The sequence below is a fragment of the Oryzias latipes genome, chromosome 3, assembly GCF_053564925.1.
Source record: "Oryzias latipes strain Hd-rR chromosome 3, Olatipes_Hd-rR_3.1".
In the NCBI taxonomy this organism is placed as follows: Eukaryota; Metazoa; Chordata; class Actinopteri; order Beloniformes; family Adrianichthyidae; genus Oryzias; species Oryzias latipes.
In genome coordinates, this window is record NC_136239.1 from 39541219 (window position 1) to 39567601 (window position 26383).

Consider the following 26383-nt stretch of genomic DNA (forward strand, 5'->3'; position numbering starts at 1 on the left):
GGAAGAAGAAAATGTAGCCAGAAAAATGTCATAATATGGGCAGTGTTCCACATATCTCTCCAAGTACAAGTATACTAAGTAATCATTTTCAAAATGTCAACTTTGATTTGCTTTAATTATGTATAATCTAAAGGAAATCAACAATCTGTTCAAATAGAAACTGTGATGAAGATAAAAAAAAACAAATATCCTTACCAATAACAGAAAGCAGGATCCGTTCTCTAGTCCTTTACTCTGTTTGTCCATCATTCAGACTTGGTTTTGAAGGAGAAGGTCGTCTCATCTCCCTAAACCCTCCTATGGGCCACAACAGCCACCATGACCAACAAACTGAAGCCACCGGGTCAATGTTTGAGATGTTTTTTGCGCTCCTGAATCATAGTTTGGAACTTACAACTTTACATTCACACACACCACGCATTTGCCTCGGTAGAACAGCCAGCTGTTAATGTCATATTGTTTTGACCAAGTGGGCGGGTAGAGAAGCGATGCTTTTAATCATTGGACGGCACTGAGCAAAGCCAAAGCATAGAAAACTGCCCTCCCCCTGGTAACTGCCATAAAAAGTGTTGGGGAGGAACACAACAGTGAGTCCTAACGATTCCTAAATGCCTTATTAGCAAGAATAGACAAGTGCTGCACGATGATATGACCAGAGAAGGGTAAAAATTGCTTACCCTGTGGAGTTTAAGTAAAGATTAGAAAAACTATTTTGAGGAAGATTTAGGGGCCAACAGTTGGTTAGTAACAAGTCGCTCCTCCTGCAGCTAATTTTTCTAGACAAATCTTTTAGAGCTTGGATGGAAGAAACTAAAACATGAGTGTATTCGTGTCTGTTTTCTTTAAGCAGCATAACCAGGGTTATGGCGCACCCAACCGTCGCCTAACACCAGCCCCAGCCTTCGGTAAAATTAGGATTAGGTGGGTCTTCAAAATAGATGGACATCTAGTTCAGATTAAAGTTTGTACAGGTTTTTTTATGGCGTTAAGGAATACCGTACACTCTCAAAGTAGACACAGAGCCTAAATACAGTATTTATACAATGGTACCTTGCTATAATGCTGATCACCTTTCGTGGTCTCACAGATATTGTCGTGCAATTTAGCACACTTTGTGATTGTGATCTGCATCCTGATTGGCTGTAGACCGTTATCAATCAATCCTAATCTGTACCATGTCACCCGTACAGAATCCCATCAAATCTGCAAAAATCATCAATCACGATCAGATCCTTGTTTACATTCTATAATCCTAGACTTCACTGTGAAAGTACTAAGGAGTTTTACAGCCCCAGGCTTTTGCTGTTTCCCAAAGAAGACATGGTAAGATAACAGCTGTGTTTTTGAATTCTAAGAAGGTTGCCCACTCCTTTTATAAGAATTGGATACATTCTTTTAGCAGAGATGTATTAAACCTCCAGGTTGTACCTGAGGGTGTGGATATTGCCCTAGAAATATTTACAGAAACTGGTGCTTGATCACTGATAACAATTGGATTAATGTTGGAACTTTTAATATCTTTTAAACGAGATTGAGTGACTAATAAATAGTCTAAACGACAATGTGAGTGGTGAACTGGAGAAAAAAAGGTGAATCCTTTAGTGATGACGTATAAGTTATTGCGGGTTTTGCTTGCTCTTCAAATAGTTCCTCAAAGTCAACATTTTCCGTTTCATTATTCTGATCCAGTGAGAATGTCAGGAAGAGGGCGGGGCCACGCCTGGCGGGCTGATGAAAGGTCCAACGTCTCAGGATCTTAGCTCGTGGGTTCAAGCTGTTCTTTCATGTCTTGGTCAAACTTTGGTGCATCAATCTATGGAGGATGGGGTGGGGTCACTTTTTTTTTGCCCCGCTGAGCCTTTGATAGAGCTGAACAATATCTCACACAACATTCTAGCTTTCCCTTTCAAACATTCTGTTCAGAGTTGAAAAGAAAGTTTCTCGTTGACACCTTCATTTAGCTCTTAACTTAAAAAAACAAACAAACGTGAAATGCTGAGAAAATCTGACATTTTGACATGTCACTGTGGTCGGTGACAGGTTCACTGCAATTCCAGCTTTGTTGCTCCGGTTTCCACAGGGCAGCAGGATTTCTGTCTTCTGTGCCTGCATGGCACAAGCAGAGTAAACAATGCAAGCTGTCATGTTGGGATTGAGTGGGCAAAAAGCCCCGAGGTGTCACACCGTTGCTTTACAATAAAGAAAAGATTCAAGCACTCGACTTACACAGGAAAAAACAGAAAGTGAAATGTAAGAAACCTGTTTGAACCGTTAATCTGTTTAAACTGAAAGTAAAATCACATTTAAATCATTTCTATTCAGGGATTGAAATCAGATTGAATCTTATTGTTTTAATAAGGTTATTTGGGGGCAATTTTATATAAATTTGAATAAAAACAGCATTTAGTTTTCTTCTAGGGATTTTAAAAAGAAACAAAAATATTTTTTAGCTCTTAATAAGAAAAGTTGCTGTTAATTAGACATAACAAAATAGCTGGTAATCACAACAGGTTGCCTCCTTAATATTGATATATTTAGATCATTTCTTTAAGATCCACTCAAACCCACCACTCTACGATAAAAAAACGTTGTTTGGATGGAAAATAAAAAAATAAAAAAAGTCAGGAGATAAAAAATAACTTTAAGTTTGTCAAATGTGACCTGATCTAGTCACGAAAAATGTTAAACAATATATCCACGGCCACTTTCACACACAGTGGTGGAAGGCTTATGGTTGGGGCTTACAATCACTAAAATAATTATAAAAAGTTTGTAAAAGTGAAAGTCTACACTTATGTGGACCCAGCTCCCAGAAAGCCCCTCTACCTTTAAAGCTGGACCTATATTTTCCCTTTTAAATAGTTATTCTAGTTGCTTTGGTTACCCTGATCCATGTTTCAGTCATGCTGCTTCAGAGATGCTCAGTGCCCCTCTATTAGGTTCTGGTTTTGCCCCTTGTGTGTTTGTGTGTCTGTGTGTATTTCCTGCTGTCTTCAACTTCAACCATCATCCCTGGTTCCTTAAAAGATGTTCTCTTTCTTCCTAAAGGGGTCATTCCTTTTTCCTTTATGATCAGTATATAACATAAATAACATGATTCCTGTGGCAGCTTCTTTTTCTAAATTGGTACTAAAAAAAAAGGAAATATATTTGTTTATATGTTCTTGTTTTGCTAATAAAATACCAACAGCAGTCTGTTTGCATTTAACCCGGTTAACTGCACCATCTTTTCCATTTACAGCCATGAAAACGAAATGCTACATTTTCTTCAACACAGAAGCGTCTAAGTTTTCATTTATCCGATGACCTTTGACTAGGTTCTTGTCAGTGTCGGGCTTCACTTCTGTTTCCTCCAGCTAATCCTCATTTCGCTGGAGCTCGCGGTGCTCCTCTCCTTTGCTTTCTTGTTGACTGGATGTACAAACACGCCTGCGTTTCACTCAAAAAAAACGCTGACATGTTCTCGCTCTGAGTGGATTTCCATGCTGAGTAGTCAGATGAACCTCCTGAATCTGCAGCAAAACTGCTGTCAAAGCTCTCATTAATAATTTCCACTGCAGACTTCATAATTCTCCAAAGCATACTGTGTGTTTTGACCCAAGGGGATGGGATGGATTGGGTAACGGTTGGAGTGGGAGTGCTACAGATATAAAAGCAATCTTTCAAAATAAAATAAAGACGATTAGATTAGAACACTGAGATGGGATTCATAGCAGAATTATATTAACAGAAGACTTCTGCATTTGCAGTAATCTGTGTGATGAGTGTTCCTGTCACTCTCTCACAGGAAAGGCTGGTATGAGGGTCGTATTTCTGAGCCATGAAACTGACACCCAACTCCAACAGCGTCCCCCAATCGTAACCTTCCAAGAGTTGGATTTAAAAATGACATAAATCCCAATCTTACATTTGCAAAGCAAAAAGTGCTGTGAGCCTTCAGTGTCCTGAGGAGCGCAGGGCGGAGACGCCGCTGAACCCGGGCCGTCTGGGAATTGGCCACTTTCATGAAACGCGCACGAGCCGTGCACGCTCCTTCCCGTGCAGCACCCGTCAATAAACCCACAGCCTTGAGCGCTCCCCACCGACATGGTGTCAGGCAGCATAGCGGCGAAGAATGAGTCGATTTTAGCCTAGCTAACACAGGAACACAAATGTAAAGAGAGGAGAAGATGAATTAGTTCAGGAAAAAGAGCAAATGAGGACGTGATTTCAGGATGTGAAGAGTCACACATCTAACTCAGAGGAAGGAAGTAGTTTAAAAAACAACCATTGATTTATTGCTTGTCCATTAAAGGCAGAAGACACAGCCGACGTCTTTGTCTTTGTTGGAAATTGTATTAATACTCTCATCAATCTGTTTTAACCCATATGGACCCAGACTCTTAAAAATAAAATTGTGTGTATTTTACCACAAACCAAGTGGACCACCGAACCCATTTCTGATATTTTCTGTTACACTGATGAAAATACGACAAATTTACTGCGTTCTAATGATTCATTTCCATTACAAGCTGTGTGTGTTCTTGAGTGCGTGAGACGGCTGCCCGCCGGAGGATTTTGTGTTTTTTTTTTATTACTGTTCTCCTTCACTCCGTAACACCAAACATGAACCCGCACTGTTAGAGTGCGATAAATATCACTACATGTTTTGCTTGGGAACTATTTTGTGCAGCGTAACGTCACGTGTCTGTATAAATAAAGGCGGAGCCTCCTGCCCCGTGTTCTTCATGGGTGTCAGGCTTCATGGCTACCGGAAAGGTGACAAAGTGTCTGCAGTCTGTTTATTACTGAACAATATATAATATTCTGAGAAGATGTCTGTATCAGAGAGCACAGGTGAAACTTGCGTGGAGCTGGAGAACGGTCCACTGCAGAAGAATCAACACGCACCCCTACACACGTGTGTGTGCTCCTTCCTTCTACACACACAGCGCACTGACACACATACACACAGTCATTCTACAACTCCTACATAGTTTGTTAGATAGATTAGTTAGTTGCTACTGTTATTTTTACATAAAGAATACTGCGTTGTAATTGCATTCATTTCCGACGCGGACGCCGGGGGATTTTGTGTTTTTTTTTGGGGGGGGGGGGGGGGGGGGGGGCTTTGGTATATATTTTGCCTTGTAGCGTAACTTTTTAGATGTGAATGGACATTTATGATGGCGAGTTCGACTCCTCAGTTTGAAAGGTTTGTGGTGGGAGGGGCTTGACACATTCTGTTCAGATCCTTAGATTTAAACAAAAGGGACTTTTACGGTGTGGTGAGATGTAAGCAGGTGCATTTGAGAGGTGAGTGTGTCCGTTGCAATACAGACAGTGCTGATGGAATGAGAGATGAGAACAAAACGACTCAGGCTGATGTTCTGGCGCTTTCCTGTGATCTGCGACTCTGCTTCTTCACATACTTGGAGGACTGTTTACATTTAGTTTGAGCATTTTATACACAAACTAGAAACAAATCCATATTTCTGATTATAATATTACATTTTGTTCCTGTTTTTCATTTTGATATTTATGAACCTAAATAGCCATTAAAAAGGACATTATAGCCCTAACAGCTTTGCTTAAATGGACCAGCTGGTCCCAAACTATAGCAGTTTCCATTTGCATGACTCTGACCATGCTCTGCCACTCATTATTAATCAGTCAGAGGATCCTTGTGAGCTCTGCACGCTGCAGTAAATATCCTCAGCCTAGAGAATACAGTGCAAGTCTAGCCGCCCTCTCCGTGTTAACACCGTCATCTGGATTGTAATTAGCGCAGCAGCAAGAAGCTTAGTGCTCCACCCTGCTCTCAGCACCAATCAAGGTAACAGTTAGGCAGCCCCTAATCCTCAGAGCCTGCTGGGATTAGATACGGAGGGAAGGGAATCCGAGTCACACACACAAAATCCAGACCTCTCCTCTGATGTTTCACCATCTCCCTCCCTCATTTTCACCACCATTGTGGCGTCTGTCTAATTAGATTAGAGCTCAATGCATCTTTTCTGTGCTTCATTCTTCTTCAGCGGCTGGAGCCTTCTCCAGATGTGAGGCGTTTGAGGTGGGATCCCCCCTGAATGGATGGCTCAACGCTCCACCACAGCACATACGAGCATTTGCTGTGTGTGTGTTAGCATTTTTTTTCAAACAATCCTATTCACACATTTCCTCTAGAAACGTTTTATACCGACTATTTCTTTTGAAAAAAAAAATGATTTCTTTGCATTTCGAGTTTCAGCTTGAATCCAATACAGAAAATATTCCAAAATGGACTGAATTTATTTCTAGTTTTTTTTTAAAAATGTTTTTGTAGTTGTGTCATCTCCAGACACATCCATCCTGTCAGATACTTGGCCACATTAGCTAAATGTTAGAGGGATGGACAAGTCCAGGCCTCAAAGGCTGTTGTTTCTTCAAATTGTGGCTCATTACCTGAACCGGGTGTGTCCAGCTGATTAGAATAGGGTATGTGTGTGGCCCTCGGTGTCCGCCCCTCAAAGGTTTTATCTAAATTCTAATGCTTGAAGACGTCAAACTTTTTCTTCTAGAATATCCGGTTGAAATGGCTTATTTTCTTGTTTTTGTAAAATCCTTGTTGGAATCCCTTCTAAGTTTTAGATCAGACCCAGATAACTCGAATTGTCAGCTTAATGAAATGGGTGCAGGTGTGAAAGCTCACCTGAGCAGCCAAACAACAAACTAAAAAGAAACCCTGGTACAATTCACCTACAATTTAGATAGACATGACTTTTCAGTGCATCAAAAAGCAGAAATAAGCCAAGAAAAGAGGCGATGTAAGCTCTGTGGGAAAAAGAAAAGCAGCCCACAGAAGAGGCTGGTAAATGTCAGGTGGGTAAATGTGGTGTAGTGAGGGGATAACGGCACCGATAGATGATTGGTGGGTTTTCTCAGTTTTCTCAGCTCAGTGGAGTACAGTCCACTGGACTGAGAGTCAGAACCAAGTCCAGCCAGGATTCAGGTTCCTGAACGCACCACAAACCCCACATAAAGAAACGTACGCAGATGCAGAGTCGTATTGCGCAAGAGTTTCCTAGACGTTGTAGTTAAAAAAAAAAGAAAAGCAGATCTAGGTGAAACTAGCGGTTTCCACACAGCGGACCTGTTGGGCCAGGCCAACAGCACCACGGGGGTTGGACTGCTCCCTGCACATGGCTCCACTCCACATAAACTCTTAACTATGAGTGCACTGGCACAGCCAACATGTATGCCGAGGCAGCAGGGGGCGGCTTTTACTCCTCGGGGTCGGTCACAGCTTATTCTCACAACTTCACCGCCCCGTTGCCAAGGCCAGAGGTCGGTGTCGTGACAAAACTATGCAAACTAGCTCCAGGGGGCGGCACCAGAGCGATACCAAAAGAGTCGTACTTTGTGACCAGATGGACTCTGGCAAGGCCCAGCTGGTGCGCTGTGAGTCAGCCTTTGGAGGTCAACAACTTCATCAACAAGTTAGACTTTCAGCAAAATGTGGGGAGTCCAGGACAGCCACGACTTGGTAGAACCAACTAGAATCTGAAGGGGAACAAATATTCTTTCATTTATCCTTTTGCTCATTTTTTTAACTTGTCCTGTCCAGCAGCAGAGCAAACAGATCAGAACTTAAAGTTGGACCGACTTTATTGGCACAATAGACGGTTATGAATCTTCAGTCACATAAAGAATCTATTTGTATAAACCCCTTTTGCATTTGAAGCTAAACTTTAATTGTTTTAAGTATCCCGTCCTGCTGGAGATGAATGCAAACATCTCTAATAGGAGATGAAAAGAAAAGAAGAAAAGAGAAGCTACAGTATCTGCAGCTTTTAGTCATTTAATCACAGATTTCCAATAATAGACATAGTCACCGTCTCTGCTAACTTCTTCGTTTAGAAAAAGCAAAAAAGAAAATTTCCAGCAGCCCCAGACTGATCCTTCAAAATCCTCTTTTAAAGCAGAGAAACAGTCGATTGTAGAAAATCCAATCAGACAATTTAGGATTTTCTTCCACTTCAATTCAAAATAGGCTTCATTTGCATTTTCCAGACAAAAACTGGAAAAGGGAACGAGGGTAAAGTGGGCGGAGCTCCACAGGAAGTGGTTGAGTGAACAAGCAAAGTGTTGCTGGCCTTTTGATCGACTCCTAACAGCAACAGAAAAGGCATCCTTGACCAGTTGGTGAGGCAGCGCCGATGAAGGAAGAGGCCGTAAACTGTTAATAATCCACAGGGGACTTCATGACCAGAAAAGGACAAAAATACACAACAAGCAAATCTCAGCTTCGTTCTCTGCTCCCATCTGACTGATGTTCTGGATACGGCGCTCAGCCTCAGATACCCCGAGGTGGCGTAAAGCTCTGCCAACAGATGGGTTCTTTCCAGCACCGCTATGTCTTATTCATGACAACCCATCGGCTCTCATCACTCATCAGTCAGACACGTGCAAACGAGCGCGCATGCACGCACGCACGCACACACACAGGCTAATCAAGAGCACCAGGCAGTGAGAAGCCTGATCCACTGAAACAAGCTAATGAAATTTGCATCAGCTTAACATGTGCTCCAGATTCAGAAGACTTGAAGAATGTGTGAGCGCGTGTGAACACACCTGATCCAGGTCATGAGCTCCACCGTGTCTGGATCGTAGAACTCCCGGAGCTCCGACAGCTCGTTCATCAGTTTGGGCCAGAACTGAAGGGGGCGGGGGGGGGGGGAATAAGACGAGTGGAGAAAACTCAGCCTGGTGTGGAACATTTCATGACTGGGTCCAAATACCTTGAAATATAGGAAGCCAACGATCAGCAGGGGGACAGCACACCGGACAATCCTCAACTGCAACAAAAAAAAAGATCAAAGTACAATGAAAGAACAGAAAACTATCAGAACATATTTGTAAGGCAGGAGCAGAATGAGGCAAAACCAAACAACTTTACCTCTGATCATCATTGATCCTGTTATTTTATGACCACACTGACACCTAGTGGTCTGACGAGTAATAATATCGGTCAAAGGTTTTTATGAAGCCAGCAGATCATTTGAAATCTTTAAATATATGCAACCAACATGTTTCTGAGAAAAACTATTCACATACTTAAGAAAGATTTGCAGTCACTGTGAGTCCAGTTCATTTTCTAAATAATAGAACAAAGATGGATCTATAAATGTGCTGAGATGTTAATAAATGGTATAAATTTATATTGATTAGCACTTCTAGTCCATATGAGTGAATCCAGTCTGAAATGAGGAAAAGAGAACAGACAGATAGATTTGCACCTTTCATTCCATTCAGAACCAACGCCAACACAGAAAGAACAACACAACCTGGCAAAATGTGAACATTTTTATGAGTCTTATGATGAAATTTAATCTTGATGAGTTTGGGTTCAGATCTTTTCAGTGAGGCCACAGAGTTAAGTGAAATAACCGATTAAACAGAGGATTTCTGGAGGAATTCCTACGTTTCGAACATGCATTTTGGAAATTGGAAGCCTTATTCCCATCCACCCACACTGGGGTTGAACCATCAGGGGGGTGCAGGACCCGTGGAGGGTTGCAGAGAGAAGCGGCCGCATCTTAAAAGCTGATTTCCACTGGTCCGTCTGCGGTGGTCTCCATTGTGTCGACACAAACAAGTGGAACGTTCAAAAATCAATACGAATGTTTCCATCGCCGTTGTCGTCTTTGCGTCCCACGTCCGTCCCTCCCCACCGCAACGCAAGCTTCATGCAGGAGTTCCACTTCCAGGCAGTCGGCACATCAACGTCGTGGCATAAAGCCGGGAGACCAGAAACAGGGCCGGATTTCAAAATAAAACTTTATAAGACTTGATTTCAGATTTACTGTGACATGCTTGAAGGTTTAAGTGTGGAGGTTTAAAAACATGACATCATTTATGACACAGAACACGTATTTTACAAGGACTACGTTAGGAAGGAGAGGACATGCGGTTTGATCAAGTGTTGGATGAACGAAAAGCAAAGAGGGCACGGGTGACAGGACAAACCACTCTTCGGGGGTGGCTGGACAGATGTTGACCAGAGTTGCAATGGAGTCAATAATAACGCACCGCAGACAGACCAGTGTAAATTAGGGGTAGGGGTAGCACTGGTGTGTCTTGTAGTTCCGTTAATGCTTATACAACCACCTTCAGGTGTGTGTGTGTGCAACTGTTTGGCATATCCCTTCAGGGATCACAGCAAATCAGCCTTCACTGATTCGTATTCATGCCCTTCCTAACACCTCCCTGTATTTTGGCCAGGCTGGGGACCGGCACAGGGGGACCCAGACTTGGGCCACTTGTGGCTACATACTTATAGTAGTGTGAAGGGTCATGCCCAAGGACCCACACCAGATGAAGCTCATCGTGCCTCCCGGGAATTGAACCCTGGTTTACCATGCTCCAGGCCTACGCACAGCCGCTTGTACCGTCACCTCGTACCGTCGTGAAAATGGAACGTACCATTGTAGTGAGTGAGGTTCCGTACGGCTTACAATGAATACCTCTACAAAGGCATGAAAGGTGAAGGACCTTCAGGAACACAGAAGATAAGAAAGAGACCAAAAGAAAGGATGTACCAAGGTTCTGGAGTTGCATCGGAGGGTGCGCAGGAGCAAAGTCCACAGCTCAGCGCTGCACACGCCGTGAGCTGCAACCGCACACATGTGGCCCGTCCATATGTACTTCATTCTGAGGGAAACAGGAAGACTCAGCTTTAATCCCAGCTTCAGAGGTGGTACCCACGCGGGGGTCTCTGTTAATCCTCAGGCGGTGAAGCCAACTTGGGTGTCAAAAACTTAACCTTTTAATTGCTAATCCAGATCTCTGCGGCAGACGAACAAACGAGTGAGAAAATTAAATCAGCCGACGAACAGATGAAAGAAATGAGGAAGGTTTTAAAGACGAGGCCAAGAGAGAGGGAGGGATGGGGGGAGGGAGGGGGGAGGCAAAACCTCTTCTTTGAATGCAAAGAAGCAGTCTGACAGAAACAAATGGAGTCTGCACTTTTGGCCGCTCTCTTTGAAATCAGCGCTTCACAGAAAGTGCTGACTTCAGACATGTCACTGGTTGTGCAATTTCAAAAGCTCCTGTCTTTTTCTCCCTTCCTCTTCTTTGGTGGGGGGTCAGAGTTTCTGTTTGTATATCTGGAGCAGAGGAGTCTCGTTGCACAGCCTGGAACTGGACTGAGTGAGTGTGATGTCCCTCCTAGAAAATGGCTCACTTCTGGCTCCAACTAAATCATCTTTGACTTCTATTTTCTAGTTTACTCCGTCACAAAGGTGACGCCGTGTTGGAGCCAGACGACGTCTGTAAGCAGCGATAGATCCAAGTCGGTCTGAGTTTCTACGGCAACCACTCTCACCAATCAGGAAGGAGCTTGTTGGAAGTCCACACCCAACCACCAAATCTGTCAATCAAAGGCTCCGCCTCCTCCCCGAAGGAGATATTAAAGTAGCTGACTATGAAAATGGACTGGTCCGAGTCGGTCCGAGTCAAACTCTACACTATAAATAAAGCTTTAAACTGCTTAAATTCTACTTTGGATTCAGGCTATTCCTAACTTATTCAACAGTTGAGGCCGTGTCCCACAGCCGCTACGTACATTTGGCACACTTTTCTACGCCATAAATTCTCAGTCGTTTGGGATTCATGCAACTTTTCACACTTCTTCCTTCAATTTTCATGCGTGCAATATGCGTAAAACGTAGGTAGTGGCTGTGTGAAACGGCTTTTAGGGAATAATCTGGCTAAAAAAGAACTGAGGGGCTCATAAATATATGATAAAAACTATAACAGAATGTTGTATTTATGGTCTATTTTGTAAGAACTTCTCATTCATTATCAACCCTAATTCTCAAATGAAACTTCTTGTAACTGCAGCCGCTGTGATCAGTCTGTGCAGTTTTGGAGAAACAGGTTCCGGTCTGAACTTTGTGGGCTCCTGCTGTGTCCTTCTGCAGCACGTGGAGGCGGCACTGTGGTGCTGAAAGCTGATTGGGACTAAAGCAGACCGTTAAAACACTTGCTGGAATGGGTCTAATAGGCACTTTAATTTAAGATGCACTCATGCCTGGTGGAGTTTTCAAAAAGGAAAAGTAGACAGTGTGAAAGCGAGCGTGTTCACCTCATGGTGCTGAAAGCCACCAGGCCATAGAGGAGCGTGTGCAGCAGATTGTAGGCCACATCTGAACGGAAAGCCTCTGCCGCTCCTTTCTTCTCCTCTGCAGACCCCCCCTCAGAGCAGCTGGAGTAAAGGAGAGGGCAACAGAGAGCGATCCATTAAACATTGCAGGCTGCTTAAGGAGAGGCAGGACGGGGGGGTGGAGGTGGTTTTCTTCAAATATTCAGATTTCAGCAGCTCTTATTCAGATTTCGTTAGCACACATGTGCGTAAGGATCCACACCCGCCACCGTTCCCGTCTGCAGGAGCACACAGACAAATGCAAAACGGCCTGAAGGCAACGATGTTACTCCCACGTTCTGGCTTCCTGCACTGAATCAGACGGACACTTGCCTACGTCTGAATATAAATCAACTCTGACTCTTCCTTCTGCAGGAGGTGGGGGTAAACTGGACTGAATTAATTCCTGAATTGGCAAATAGCTCTTTGTTCTTGGAGTTTAGTATTCTCGCTGTCCACCGGCAGAGGGGGAGCTCAATGCAAATGCCATTAGTTCAATGCAACCCCCTCACCTTCAACCAGAGGCAGATGAAGCTGCCCGAGTGGGTGGTTCTGTTTTCCAGAGCGATCCCGAAGCGTCACTGAGCGGAGGCCAGCTAGATGGGGGGGGGGGGGGGGGGCTTTCAGCAAAAAAATCCCAGAATTCACGGGGGTGAAGTGTTTCTTCCATCGTACAACATCCCCTCCAGCTATTGGACTAATGTGCAGGGGGGAGGGGCATGGGAGAACGTCTGACCATCTAAGGCAGTGCTTCTCAAATAGTGGGGCGATGCCGGGGGGGGGCAGTAGTAGCGGTTTTAGGCACAGGTAATACGGACAATTGCCCGGGGATGCGGTGTTGACAGCGGCTCAGTGCTTGGAAAAAATCTGCGCCACTATTGGTTTCCTATGATCTGTTATATCTCTGCAGCTGCTCATGTCTGCTGTCACACGCGTGTGGGAGAAGGAGAGGGGAGGGGTAGTGGGCTCAGGCTGGAATGTTTCAGATCAATTTACATTTAATATTATTTATTGTTTGAATTATTTTTTCTCAGCATCAAATGGTTCTGTTGGTCAAAATGTTTCTAGTTTAAATAAGGACTGACAGATTTTTTATTTCAGGCACTTTAAGCTTCTTTTCTGTTTTAGACTAGAACAGGGTTTCTGTGGCTAAATAAAGTTAATATTTGTTGAAAGTGGATTTATATTGATGTTTTCTTTTGTTATTGTTATTGCAAGATACAATTTTAGGTATACTTACACAATTTTTATAGATCTATATCGTCACCGCAGTGAGTGTGTGTGTGTGTGTGTGTGGGCTGAAAATCATGCACCATCCTGACGGGGGGGGGGGGAACGGACCATACCTGAGGTTCCTGAAAGCTGCCACTGCCAGCGTGCCACTGAGCAGCAGCAGTGTGGGGACGTAGGGGTACAGCAGCAGGGTGTCAGCCAGGCGCTCCAGAGTGTCCAGGGGGAGCAGGCCAAAAGCCTCCTCGCACAGATAAAGACTGGCATCGAAATCCCTGCAGGCGGAGGCGGAGTCACAGCCAGAAAGATGGAGGCGGGTGAAAACGACAGGTGATTAATGAAACCTTCATGGGGGGGTTAGAACCTCACATTTCACATGTATCAGTCAAAAGAAGCTGGTGCAATTCCAAAGGTTTACACTGAAAGACAAACACTAGCAAATGTTACTTTTTACACAATAGAAGCAGCTTCAAGAGCCAAAGTCATTACAGCGAGGACAGTGTTTGACTGTCACCCCCAACAGAAATCCTCACTGTATTTACATTGTTGCTGTACAAACACTAAAGCTGGAGCTGCGCTGAACCCCATAAGATAGTGCCTCTGATGTATATCCACTGAAAGCTGTAGAGCCCCAGAAAAAACAACAAAAAGATCTCGATCCCAAACCTTTTTCAGGACCGGTTTAATGTCAGACATATTTTCACAGTCTGGCTGAAATCTGAGTCCGATTTTTTATTTGCCTTCAGTTGCCCTTAACTTCTGAGGGGAACGTTTATTTATGCCCTCTGTCAAATATCTGCAGCTGCTTTAAACTGTATTTGTTCACTAGATTTCATGCAGGAATTCTTAACCCTTAACGGTAAGAATGGAAGCTAGACGATCAGACGCCAACTTCCGCCTTCAGTCTGACTTCTGAGGAGCAACATAAATACAAAAAAAAAATTAAAAGCAGTAACTCAAACTGGTATTTTCTAAACATAATTATAAACAGACCTCCTACGTTTAAACACTTTATTAGCAGCATCCTCCTTACATTAGAAAGCCGCTAGCTGAATATTCTGAATTATTATTATGATCTGTTGGAACAACAACATATTTGGAGTAGAGACCACATGATTTCTGTCAGTTAAATGCAGCTTCATTTTATTTTGAAGTCAAAGGTTCTTCCTCTGTTTCTTCTCTGGCTCTTTCTACCAAAAGAAACTTTCCAAATGTGTTTGTTTTTTGGTGAACTTTGCTATCTTGGAGTTTCACTTTAGCAGTTGAAGAAGCAACTTAAGGTGTTAGTCATGTAAGAAGGTGGTGGATGGATTTTCAACACGTGACCGAGCGACTTCACGTGCGTCAACAATGAGTGTAGAGAGAATCCGGTCGTTTTCCAAAATAAAACTTCCTACGGATTTAGATTATTGATTATGATGCAGGTTGTGTTTTGGTTCTCTGCGGCCCGGTACCAACTGCCCCTCAGACCGGCTGGTACAGGTCAGCTACCCTGGGGTTGGGGACCACCAGTGGCAGAGCCATAACATTTTAACTGAGGGGGCGGGAGGGGGGCAGATGACTTTGGAAGGGTGGAAAGCAGAGTGGGAGGCCAAAAAAAACAACTTTTCACACAGTTTTATCATCTGTATTAATATTTAGCTGAGGAGCTATTATTAATGCTTGAAGAAGCTTGTTGTGATGATTTCTTAATATTTGTCAATATTGGTGCGAATATTGTTTTAAAAAGGGGGACAAGTGGGAGGGGGTGAAGCTTTTAACCGTGCCCCCCTAGCTCCGCCCCTTGGGAACACTGATCCAAGTATTTTATGTGAGATTTAAAGGCCACAGTAAATCAGTTACACGACAAGATCTGGTCGCTTACATTTGCTTACTTTCTCTTCAAACTGAAACGATTCTTCTTAATGTTTATAGGACGCCGTGACTAAGACATAACGAATTCTAGAAGTGTATGAGCAAAAATGCTAACGAGACAGGATAAACAGTTCATAATGAATTTGTCAATAAAAGTGTTGAAAAATGTCCCATATTTAGCATCTAGTGTGGAAACCCAGTCGCTCCATCTCTCTTAGTTTCCTGTGTCTTCCATTAAGTGTCAAAAGGTAATGAGGTTAGAAATTGGACACATATGAATGTTTACAGTGTACACAATTTTAATTACTGGTATTAATCAGTTCTCCATTTATTAAAGTCAAATATTTAACTTTACAACAATTTCAACTTGAATGATGACAGCAGTTAGGGAGCAAAAGAACTGCAGTGAGCGGCTGCAGCAGGCGTTCGTAAAGGTAAACTTTAAGATTAGAAGCGGCCATAAATACGACCGCATTCTTGGGATTTCATAAAACCCCTCAGAAGATGTGCAGGGAAATGTCTGCCTGCTCCATCTGCTTTGATGCCAGAAGGTGACGCTTGTCGTCGCTGCAGAAATGCGTAAAGGTCAGCACACATCTCATGACGCGGAGTATAAACCGTTCTGAACTGCTTTCCACGACACCTTGCTGACAAATCTCCCCGCTGCTGCATGCAGATCTGCAGCAGAGCTGAAGGAAACGGAGATCAATTCCATTGGAAAATATATGTGAGAGGAACTCTAGTAATTATTGACGTGTTTTTCCACATAATGATGAGCATCTACGTCTGTTTACTGGGTATGGGAGGCAAACATTTTAAAAAGGTCAGCTTGTAAAACTGAAAGTATTTACATTTCTACGTTTTTTCACCTTATGGATATGGATTTAAAGGTTTTGAGGCAATAAAAATGTGAATTCTCTAACCCTCTGGTAAAGCAGGTTCAGTTAACTATCAACGAAGAACTAACACGTTTTTCCAGATATTTACAAATGATGCAGAAGGACTCTTAGAACTCCACAAAAAAGATATTTAAGGACAACTTTGAGCTGTTTTCTCAAATTTGGTACAATGTGCACGTTGTATTGGGGAACCAGTTTAGGATAAAAACCAGGACAGCGAGACTTCATCCTAGATCAGGGCTCCAGGGATCAAACAAAGAAAGTAGAGCCAGGAGGCGCAGAGGCCGAGGCAGGGACGGAGCGCTGAGTCGGGGTGCGTTTTCCAGCCTCCTGAATTATTCAAGCGCCAGTTGAGAGCTGTGTTTTCTGCCACCCGGAGCAGAGTTGTTCTACACACATACTCTGATCAATGAGAGGTCTGGCGCTGTTACTCTGCAATCTATAATTCACACACACAAACACTGCAGGCGCCATGACACTGGTGCTCACTGAATAATGCAGCCACTGCGCGTCAAACCGGAGGTTCTCTGAAGGTGTGCTGCACCCTTAACACCGTGAACGCTCATGTGCGAGATGAGCGGAAACTCGTCTTCTTACCACAACGGTTTCACAACCCCGAACACACTGACATGTGGGGGTGTCAGAAACCATGGGATCCCTCCTTCCTGCTGCATACAGAACTGTGTCTCATCCTTTGAATGATTTCACCATCGACTGTATCAGAGACCTGGAGCCGGCGAGTGTGACGTCATCCGTAGAAATGGTTCCCTTCCAGCTTCAACCAAATGAGGTTTGAACTTGGTCGCCACTTTGCCGCCATGTTGGAGCCAAATGTTTCAGTTAGCAGTGACCGTGCGAGTCAGTCTGAGTCATCATTTCCATGCCAACCACTCTCACCAATCGGGAGTGAGCTGGTTGGAAGGCCACACCCCTACCCCTTGGAAGTGGGCCACACGAGTTGTCATCAAATTATTAGTGGACTCAGCGTTTCTTAGCTTACAGTGAACATGCCTCAGAAATACATAGATTCTTTTATTGATTAGGCTCGAGCGTGAGTGTAGGTACAGAGTATCGATGTCGATATACCAGCATGGGTTCGTGTTGGGGAGTGAAGGTCATACACTGTGATGATCAATTTACAAGAAACTATAAAAATGCATCTGTTTTTGCAATGTGATGCGTACGAAATACAATGAGAATAAAATGTTTATATCTTCTCAAACACATCAAGCAAGATTATTTTTTCCTATTTTCTCTAGAATTTTTTGTGGATTCCGTCTTGTGGCCTAAAAGTTTGGCTTGTAGCTTGAGTCTGGGTCACGATGCAGATTCAGACTTGGAAGTTAATGAAAGATCATTAAATGTAGGAATTCTAGTTCTCTGGGTCCTTATCATTAACCCTCTTCCACCGTGTTTGACAGATACAGGATGATGGTGGACTCTGCATTTCAAAGAAGGAGCCGAATTGTTCATTTAAAATTCCAATGAAAGCTGAGGCTTGTAGAGTCTGGGATGCCCACAGGGAAAATGTGTGTTTGTAAAAGACTTTTCTCATCTGATGGAGCTAAAAGTGCCTCAGAAATCACTTTAAAAGCTTCTGAAGTAAATGGGCTTGACACTGTGGCGAGACGCTGGAAAGCTTCAGCAAAGCAGACTGCCAAAGCTGAGGCTTTCACACACTTGAAGATAAACACTTGATGAAGTCTTTGATTAGCAACACCTGGCTGTCACCAACTCACCCTGATGGCAGCACTGAGGCTGTGTGTTTCAGCAGATATTTACTGCAATAAACCATCAGATTCTGTATTCGTCTCAGGTTTTTAAGACTAACTGGATGATTCCTATTTTATGTCCCCATATGTGATGGATTGTGAAGTGAGAGCAGGTGTGTTTCTGCATAACACGAGTTTGTGCGTTCATACCTTGTAGGCCTCAAGGCAAACTTTGACTTGATGAATTTAAAAATGTGTTCGTCTGATCTGACCTGCAGCGCTTTCTGTAAACAAACACACAGGCAGAGTCGTGGCGTCAGCGCCAAAGATCAGCTTCAGATGTTAGACGAGTGAATAAACGAAGCGGACGGGGTTTGGTGAGGACGAAGCATCAGGAAGAGGAGCACATCCTCAAAACACATCAGGGCTGGCAGAAGAGCAAGGAGGGCAGACCAACATAAAAAGGGTGGAAGAAGAGGTTCACCTTTGTCAGGTAGTTGATGGTGAAGGTCAGAAGGAAAACCAAAACACTGTGGAGGAGAATTTTGCTCAGACGAACCAGAAGGCCTCCTACCTTCAGATCAGTCTGCAGGAACACAACCAACACTTGATTAGTGACAAAAACTACAATCACACAAACAAGACACAAAGGATTCAAGACGTGTGAACGTGTTGAATGTTTAACACTGCGTTCATCCTGCAGAAACAGGTCTTTTCTTATCCTTCACACCAGCAGCATCTCTGATCTTCTGTCTCAGCGCTAAAACCAACATCATGCTGAGGGCTAAGCACTAATCTGCACCCTGTCACACATCATCAGAACTGACCTGGCAATGTCTGACGAAGAGCGCAGCCACGATGAAGCTCAGGACCAGGGACCCCAGAATCATGGAGTTAAAGAACTGGAGGAGCCAGACGCTCAGCAGGCCGCTCACCTGAACCAGGTACAGGGTGGTGACCTGCAGGGACAGCCACCGTTACGGCAGGAGATCTGCAATTGTGACGCACATTGGTCACCTATCTGGAAACATTTGAAGGCAATGATTACAAAAATAAATCATTACAAAGCTCATAATTGAATTGTTCAACCAGAAAGAGGAAAAAAACTAAACAGTGCTCTTGAAAAAATAGTTGAATAAAACATATTTTAATTGAGTTACGAGAACCAAATGTTCTGGAGTTAGCCTTCTCCATGAAGTAGTTAGGATAAAGTAAAGTTATGAGGGGAGACCACGGGATGGGGATCATTTGGATTTTATCCAGTGCTTAAAAAATGAAAAAATGCACATTTTAATAACAAACTACATGAAATACACGTAATCTGCGTGACGGATCAAAACCAAATTCACATGAAGACCCGTCGGTCGAAACCCTCGACGGACATCCGCGCACATCGACAAATGCAAGAAACACGTATGAATTATGTACATCACGCATGTATCACGAAAGACTGAGATTTGAAACATGGAAAAAGTGCAAAATTCAAGAGGTGGCTGTGTGACACGGGCTAAAGAGGCTTTAAAAGGTATGTGTGTAACATTTGAGTGTGTGTTTGTGGACAGGCCCCGCCCCTTCTAGATTTGTTCTACATCTAAACCTGACCGTAACAATTATAAACTTCCCGCAACTTCCTTTACCACATTAGCTGATTGGCTGAAATTGTCCAGCAAAACTGAATTAAATACAAGTGAGAGACACGTCTAAAACAAAGCATCCAAATGAAGCACTGAAGTCCACATTTTTATACGGTACCGGTTGTACCATACACGTCTGTACCGGTACCAACTTGGCAGTGGGTTTTGGTACCCATCCCTAGGGAGGACTGACATGTGGCTCTGCACACCTGAGTGGTGGTCAGGAGGTCCACACAGTCCAGAGTGTAGATGATGAGAGCCTGGACGAGCAGGATGAACTGGTTAAACTGCCAGGTCAGACAGAAGCAGAAGGTGGTCACGTACATCAGCCACACCATCACCTTCTGAGGGAAAGAACGCACACACATGCACACACACACAAACACACACAGATGCACACCGCTTTGACACTTGAACTGGATACTAATGAAAACCACTGCAGCTTCACGGCTTCTGTGCTGGCGTTACCTTTATGGATGATGAATTATTGAGTTTCATCAAGCGGAACCAAGTCAAGGCCAATCAATGAAGCAACCCTGTCAGTGGCTTTGATCTTGTGTGTGTGTGTGTGCGTGTGTGTTGTACCTGCTGGAAGGAGGTGAGCTGAGGTCGGAGGTAACAGGTGATTGTAGCGACCTGCAGAGCTAAAAAGGGCAAAGACCAGTTCTCGCGGAGGGAGATGGTGAACTCCACCCGCGTGGTATCCACCCTGAAAGAAGGAAGTGGAATGAAGGTTTTAAATCTCTGTCATAAAAAAACAGAATCACCAGATTACTGTAAATTAATTATAAATCATAAGAGCTGCAGGCAGAAAGGATTTTAGGAGCTCTTGTGCTGGTAATCACCTTCTCAGTCACTCAACTTTCAGCCTCTCTAACTGTCATTATATGATCAATAATCCATGCTGATGTGAAAGCAGGGACTGGTTTTCTGGTAGTTTCTTATAAAAAATGACAGGATGGGTTTGCTCCCTTCAAGAGAAACCAAAGATGAAGTTTGCTTTGTCCAGATGAGACTTTTCCGGAAAGATGTGAAGCAAACAGACTGAACTGAAGTTATCTAAACTGCATTACTGTAATCCAGACATTAGTAATCATCTGCTTTTATTTTGAAAATATCCTGATAAAGGAGTGGTGATCACCCTGGAGAACCCCTTTATGCAGGTCAAAGTGTTTGATGCACTAAAGGTTTTATTGTAGAAACCAAACAAATACAAAACAAAGCTCCGTGTGATAATTCTGGCCTCTTTATGAAAATGTTTTGATGATGATTCATTTAAATTTATGAAAGAATCAAAAATAAGACTGCACTGCTGCTTGGAGAGCAGAAACTATAGAATCTCATGTTTGCACAGAGTAAAACTTTGATGATTAACTGGAATGAACAATATTCACGCACAGGTCATAAGGAACCCTCATTCAACATGTAAGGCTCAGTGAGGGTGAAGCAGATGATGAGCTGTCTTTGTCAACACTTTCAACGCCTCTTTGAGGTTTGTTCTATAAATTCAAAGTGACTGGAGTCAGGAACCGAGGGTTTATCAGGTGACCGCTCTAAGCAGCTTTTATTATAATTAAGACAGTTACTCCTCACTTTAACACAAATTTCAATTTAATGTAAATGCAATCAAATAATGAATTGATAGAAGATTTAATGAATAAAAATGTTTCACTAGACCAGTCCTTCTCAAGCGCGATGCATGCTGGGGGGGCAGTAGTAGCGGTGCTTGAAAAAAGCACCGCTACTACTGCTACCGCTACTGCTGTCATATCAGAGATTTTGTACCAGCCTGAAACCTCGAATTGCTGTCCCTGCAGGTGTGCGCTCCCGTCTCTGAGAAGGAGCGGGCGTAGGGGTAGTGGGCTCAGGCAGCGAGGTGAAACTGCACACGGATTGTCAAAACTTCGGACACGCTGCCCGTCACATACCACACACTGCAGCGTGAGTATTGCTGTACTGACGTCTGCATGTCTTTCTCACATCTAAAGAACATTCAGACCAACCTACGATCACGGTTTACGGACGGAAGTCTCAACGCCTGCATGAAGCTGAAACTCACCACGTATCAACCAGACTAGATCATCAGCAAAACTACCATGCAGCACCAGAAGTCACATTAATGCTAAGAAATACTCATCATTTATTAGCAACAGCAGAACAATGTTATGAAAAATAATTCACAGACTTATTGTACTTTAAAAGTGTTGAAATTCCTTAAAATGCACACATTCACTTGTATTTTTATTTTTAAACATATTGTAGCGGACTGAGTTGAACTGGGTGGCTGTTGGGTCGCGTTCTAAGTTCAGGAGTTCATTGAATGCATCATGCAGAGATCTGATTGGCCCATCGGGGGGTTTGTACCAATGGGGTTCAGCTATGGGCCGAATAAGGGAGATAGGAGGGCTGCTGCTGGAGCAGGGGACTAAAAAGTTGGGGGGAGCGCTCTCAGCGGGAGAGATTCAGGAGTTGCTTGCTGAACAAGTTGTACGGCGTTGGTTACGGTCAACAGTAACCACAATAAATAACCTGAAAAGAGGTTAAGTCTCCATGCCTCAGGATGGGAAAGGAACGCTACAATATTGTATGGCTCTCACAAAATTACATTTAAAAATATGTGGTGTTTATGGCTCTCTTGGCCAAAAAGGTTGCCGACCTTTGGCTTAGAGGGCAACAATTTAGGAAAGATAGAAGCAAAGATTTCTTTTCTCAAGATAGGGAGAGTAGCTTAAGAAGTTTAGATCCATTCTTTACTATTTTGTTTTACAAAGAAGCTGAGAGAGGCAAGCTCGAGGAAAAAAAGGACGCCCAGTGGGACCCCGCCCTCACTGACCTGTTGAGAATGTACCAAAGTCCGGCGAGCGCCCCGGCGAGCCAGGAACCAGACAGCAGCCATGCTGTGAGGTACAGGGCTATCACATACACAGCCTGGAGCGAGAAGACGGTGTAGATGTAGAAGTACACCGGCTCCAGGTACGTCTGGACCGCAAACACACAGAAGAAAGATCTGAGACGGGGAACTTCGGACACCTCAAATTTGCTGGGGTTTTTATTTTCAACCTTATTGAATTTCATTCTCATTAGTGACACAAACGTGTCTCTATGATCAGGCCCTTTAAAGAAAGACTTAACCCCAAAATCACGGCAGTAAAATATGCAGCGAGCTCAAAACGCTTTGCTACACTGGTTTCAACCATGTAGAGAACGTCTGCTACATTTTTGGCACATTCCAGCGGGTCATTGCAAAAGTAATACATTTTTAGGGGAAAAAATGATCATGAAGATGACTATAAACATTTTTGGGCTGAAGTCAACAAACAAAGCCAATCCTGTATTCCTGCATTGTGTCTGTTTTCAGTAAACAGTTCTGCCGTCTCACCTTTATGGGCAACAATCTGTAGAGAACGCTGAGGAACACCTCTTGGTAGATGTTCATCCGCTGTAGGAGATTGATGGTCCTCCTGGATTCTGTCAGGTTGTCGTGGATCATTTCTAACAGACCTTGAAACACAGAAATCGTTCAATCCTTTACACAGAAAGGAAAAGCTTGTGGGAACAGAAAGAGTTTAAAAGGTAATAAAAGAAAATGTAAAAGAAAAGGTCAATTGGATTTGTACACGTTATCGTGCACTCTTTTTCCGGACTGTCCTTTTGGTCTCTTCTTTGGTCTGAGCCCCGTTTTCGTTTTCCAATCTCAGTTCTGTTTGGATGGGGATAGAAGTGGGCGGCCATAGTGCAGAGGTAGAGTGGTCGACCTCTGATTGGACGATTGCAGGTTCGGTTTGCCTTTCCATGTAAAGAAGTGTCCACGGGCAAGACTGATAAAACATCTGTGAACTGGGCCACATGATGCTGAGTGCCCATCATCATTTCTGATCACTTTCTGATTACCTTCCAGTTTACATTAGAACATGCTGCTGCCCCAACGAATAAGAAACAGCTTAGAAGAACCCTATCTGACCGATCTGTGTCTGAGTTTAAACTCACAGTTCAGCCAGTACTTAGTGACATTCTGAGCAAACACGCTGAGCCCAGCTCCCATAGCATCAGTCCTAGTATAAATGACCACTTTGTTAATGATGCCTTTCAAGCCCTCAGGAGTACACTCTTTGTTGTTGCCCCCCTGAAACCTAAGTTCGTTAGACAAAACCGAGTAGCACCGTGGTTTAACGCTGAAACACGTTCTCTTAAACAAGAAACCTGTAAGTTGGAAAGAGAATGGCGCCGCTCCGGTTCAGAGCAGTCTCTGAATTCCTGGAAACATAGCCTATTAGATTATAAAAAAGCTCTGCGTAGAGCTAGAAGCCAGTACTATTCAACCTTAATATCAGAGAATGGAAACAATCCAAGATTTCTTTTTAGAGAGCAAATGATGTGATAGCTTCACTGGCTTCCAGTTGAATCTAGAATTAAGTTAAAAAGAGAAGATGGCTGGTATAGTGATCCCGATCACTATACCAGCTCCAGACAGTCCAGGGTGTACTCGTCTTCACCCAACAGTAGCCGACATGGCTACTGTTGGGTGACCTACATGCAGCAGGTGGACTTTTATTTTAAGATTCTTTTATTAGTTTATAAAAGTTTTAATGATATTGGTCAGAACTAAAATCCACAGTAAGGCCTCATTTCAGCAGTGTGGGCCCTCGCGTGTGGAACAGCCTGCCTGAGGACGTGAGGGCGTCATCCACTGTGGATGATTTGATTTTATAAATGTCATTAATAATGAATTCAAATTATATTGATTGTACTTGAGGGATGCATTAGTGTGTTGTGTTTTTTTTTAATTTCTTACAATGTTTGCTATTTTAACTGCAAATATTTATCTTACTATTATCTATTTTATCATGGAAAGCACTTTGAGATGTTTTGTAGCAGGAAAAGTGCTATAAAAATAAAGTTGAATTTAAATTTTTACATTTATTTCATCTCCAAGAGAGCTACGGCTTAGGGAGAGAGACTGGTTTTCCAGAAAAAAGAATATTTAAAGATATAGGTCTGCAGATAATGGTGTATACTCTTATAGGCTCTCGCTTGCTTAAAGGCCCAAAGTGCTTTACATTCGCAGTCCCGTTCACCCAACCACACGCACACACACACACACACTCTGATGCCAAACAGCGACAATAACTCATAACCACCAATTCAATTCAATTTTATTTCTATAGCCCAATATTACAACAACAGTCTTCTCAATGGGCTTCAAACCGGTAGTTTGTGTAATGAACATGAACCATAAAGAACATGAAGTCATAGAATTCAATAGGTTATGGCTAAACTAAACAGACTAAACTAAACTGGGCCTCCCTGTCCTTAGACTCTCCTTCTTGGAGGAGCAATGTGGGGTTCAAGACACTATAACACATTGTTGGTTAGAGCGGGAACTGAACCGATAACCTCCCAATCAAGGGTTGTCTCTTCTGCACCGCAACCATCCTGTGGTAGTAAACAAGACAAAATATCAGAGTAAAGTGCATAAAGCGAAGATATTTTGTGTCACAACAGGTTCTTAAGTTTACTGAAAACAGGATGAACGTTCTGATGCAGCCCGGTGAGAACCAGACCTAATCTAGCAGATTTGTGGCTGTTCCTCTTCAATCACCACACAGAGCTTTAGCAGTTTTATAGACTATAAAAGTGTGACACAAAGCTACAGTGTTCAGATGTGCAGTAAAATGTGAGTTCAGCCTAAAGCCCATCCTCAAAACCTAATCTGAAGGGCCTAACTCTCTGGACTTATTTAACCTAACATACTTTTTTTGATTGCATACCAAACATTTTGAGGGTCTTTGAAAACTGCCATTTCTGTAAATTACAGTTCAAATACCTGCAGAAGGGTTTGGCTCCCTGCAGATGGGATGGTACTAGATTTCCATCATTGTGGAAGTCATGCTGAACTCCAAACGCCAACAAATGTTTAAATGTCAAACGCTTTCAAACTTGCTGCACACCAGTAAACCTTATTGAGCAAAACTGAAGGTTTTAAGGGGTGAACTTTTGATAAAAGCACCAAAAGGAGCAAACACATCCTCCCTTTGACAGTACATACCCTCCTGGATGGAAGGCGCCTGTAACATTTGCTTGTAGTAGGAATAGTACAGCCCACATTCTGTCCGAAAGGAGATTTCACGCTCCACTTCCTGAAAGAGAGGCAGGACAGAAAATCTGGTTTCACAAAAGCAGGTACTTTCATATATTTGTGTTGTTTTATGACAACATGAGCAGGGATCCATGAGCTTTGAGGCTCATCTTCCCAAAGCTGGATTTAAAAAAGACAGCATGACCTTAAGAACCAACCATCAAACTGTTAGTCAATTTATAAATCATATAATACGCTTTAAATCAAGTTCTCACTCTTGAGATTAAACCAAACCCAAACCCACCATCGTCATACCCTCAACAGATTGGTTTGGTCCAACAATTTCAATACAGTTCTTGGTAAAACCCAAAGCAGAGATCTGCAGTTTCTAAAATCGTTTCAGAAAACACTTTTAATAATCAAACTCTCATCTAAATAAACGTAAAAAGAAACATTATAAGGCCAAACATCTCTCAGTCTGCTAAAACAGCCAAAGCACTGAGATCATTAAATGAATTATGGAGAAGACACAGTTATTAAAGCAAAAAGGCCACAAACCCACCATGAAGCAGATAAACATTTATAGACATGAAACGTTTCTTCTGCGAGGACACAGTGGGCTTTCATCCACATGGGGTTATTTTGCATCTCCAATTAGGAAAAACCATGTAGATCTTTAGGATTTAATAACCCCAGCATGTCTGTGGCCATGTTTGTGCTCTTTGAACAGTGTCATCCTGGAAACACATAGATCCTTAAACTGAACATTTGACCTACATCACAGTGCTCCGAGTAGGCAGTGAGGAAGTAAATAAGTA

At 43.1% G+C, this 26383-nt stretch overlaps 1 protein-coding gene across 9 annotated transcripts in view; it reads right to left on the reverse strand.

Moving 5' to 3' along the window:
- The window catches only part of dpy19l3 (dpy-19 like C-mannosyltransferase 3), a 63822-nt gene that overhangs the window by 28296 nt on the left and 9143 nt on the right, over positions 1-26383 (reverse strand). For all 9 annotated transcript variants that reach the window (XR_013654961.1, XR_013654958.1, XR_013654959.1 and 6 more), the window contains 13 exons: positions 25536-25626; positions 22869-22990; positions 22323-22468; positions 20075-20198; positions 19699-19833; positions 18683-18814; positions 18340-18441; positions 18066-18139; positions 13507-13665; positions 12104-12223; positions 10557-10668; positions 8757-8813; positions 8590-8672 (listed from right to left, as the gene is read on the reverse strand). Coding sequence is in view for 2 of the 9 variants with exons in the window: in XM_023953718.2 (XP_023809486.1) it covers positions 8590-8672; positions 8757-8813; positions 10557-10668; positions 12104-12223; positions 13507-13665; positions 18066-18139; positions 18340-18441; positions 18683-18814; positions 19699-19833; positions 20075-20198; positions 22323-22468; positions 22869-22990; positions 25536-25626 (1457 nt within the window). In the remaining 7 variants the exon portion in view is untranslated. The remainder of the gene's footprint in view (positions 1-8589; positions 8673-8756; positions 8814-10556; positions 10669-12103; positions 12224-13506; positions 13666-18065; positions 18140-18339; positions 18442-18682; positions 18815-19698; positions 19834-20074; positions 20199-22322; positions 22469-22868; positions 22991-25535; positions 25627-26383) is intronic.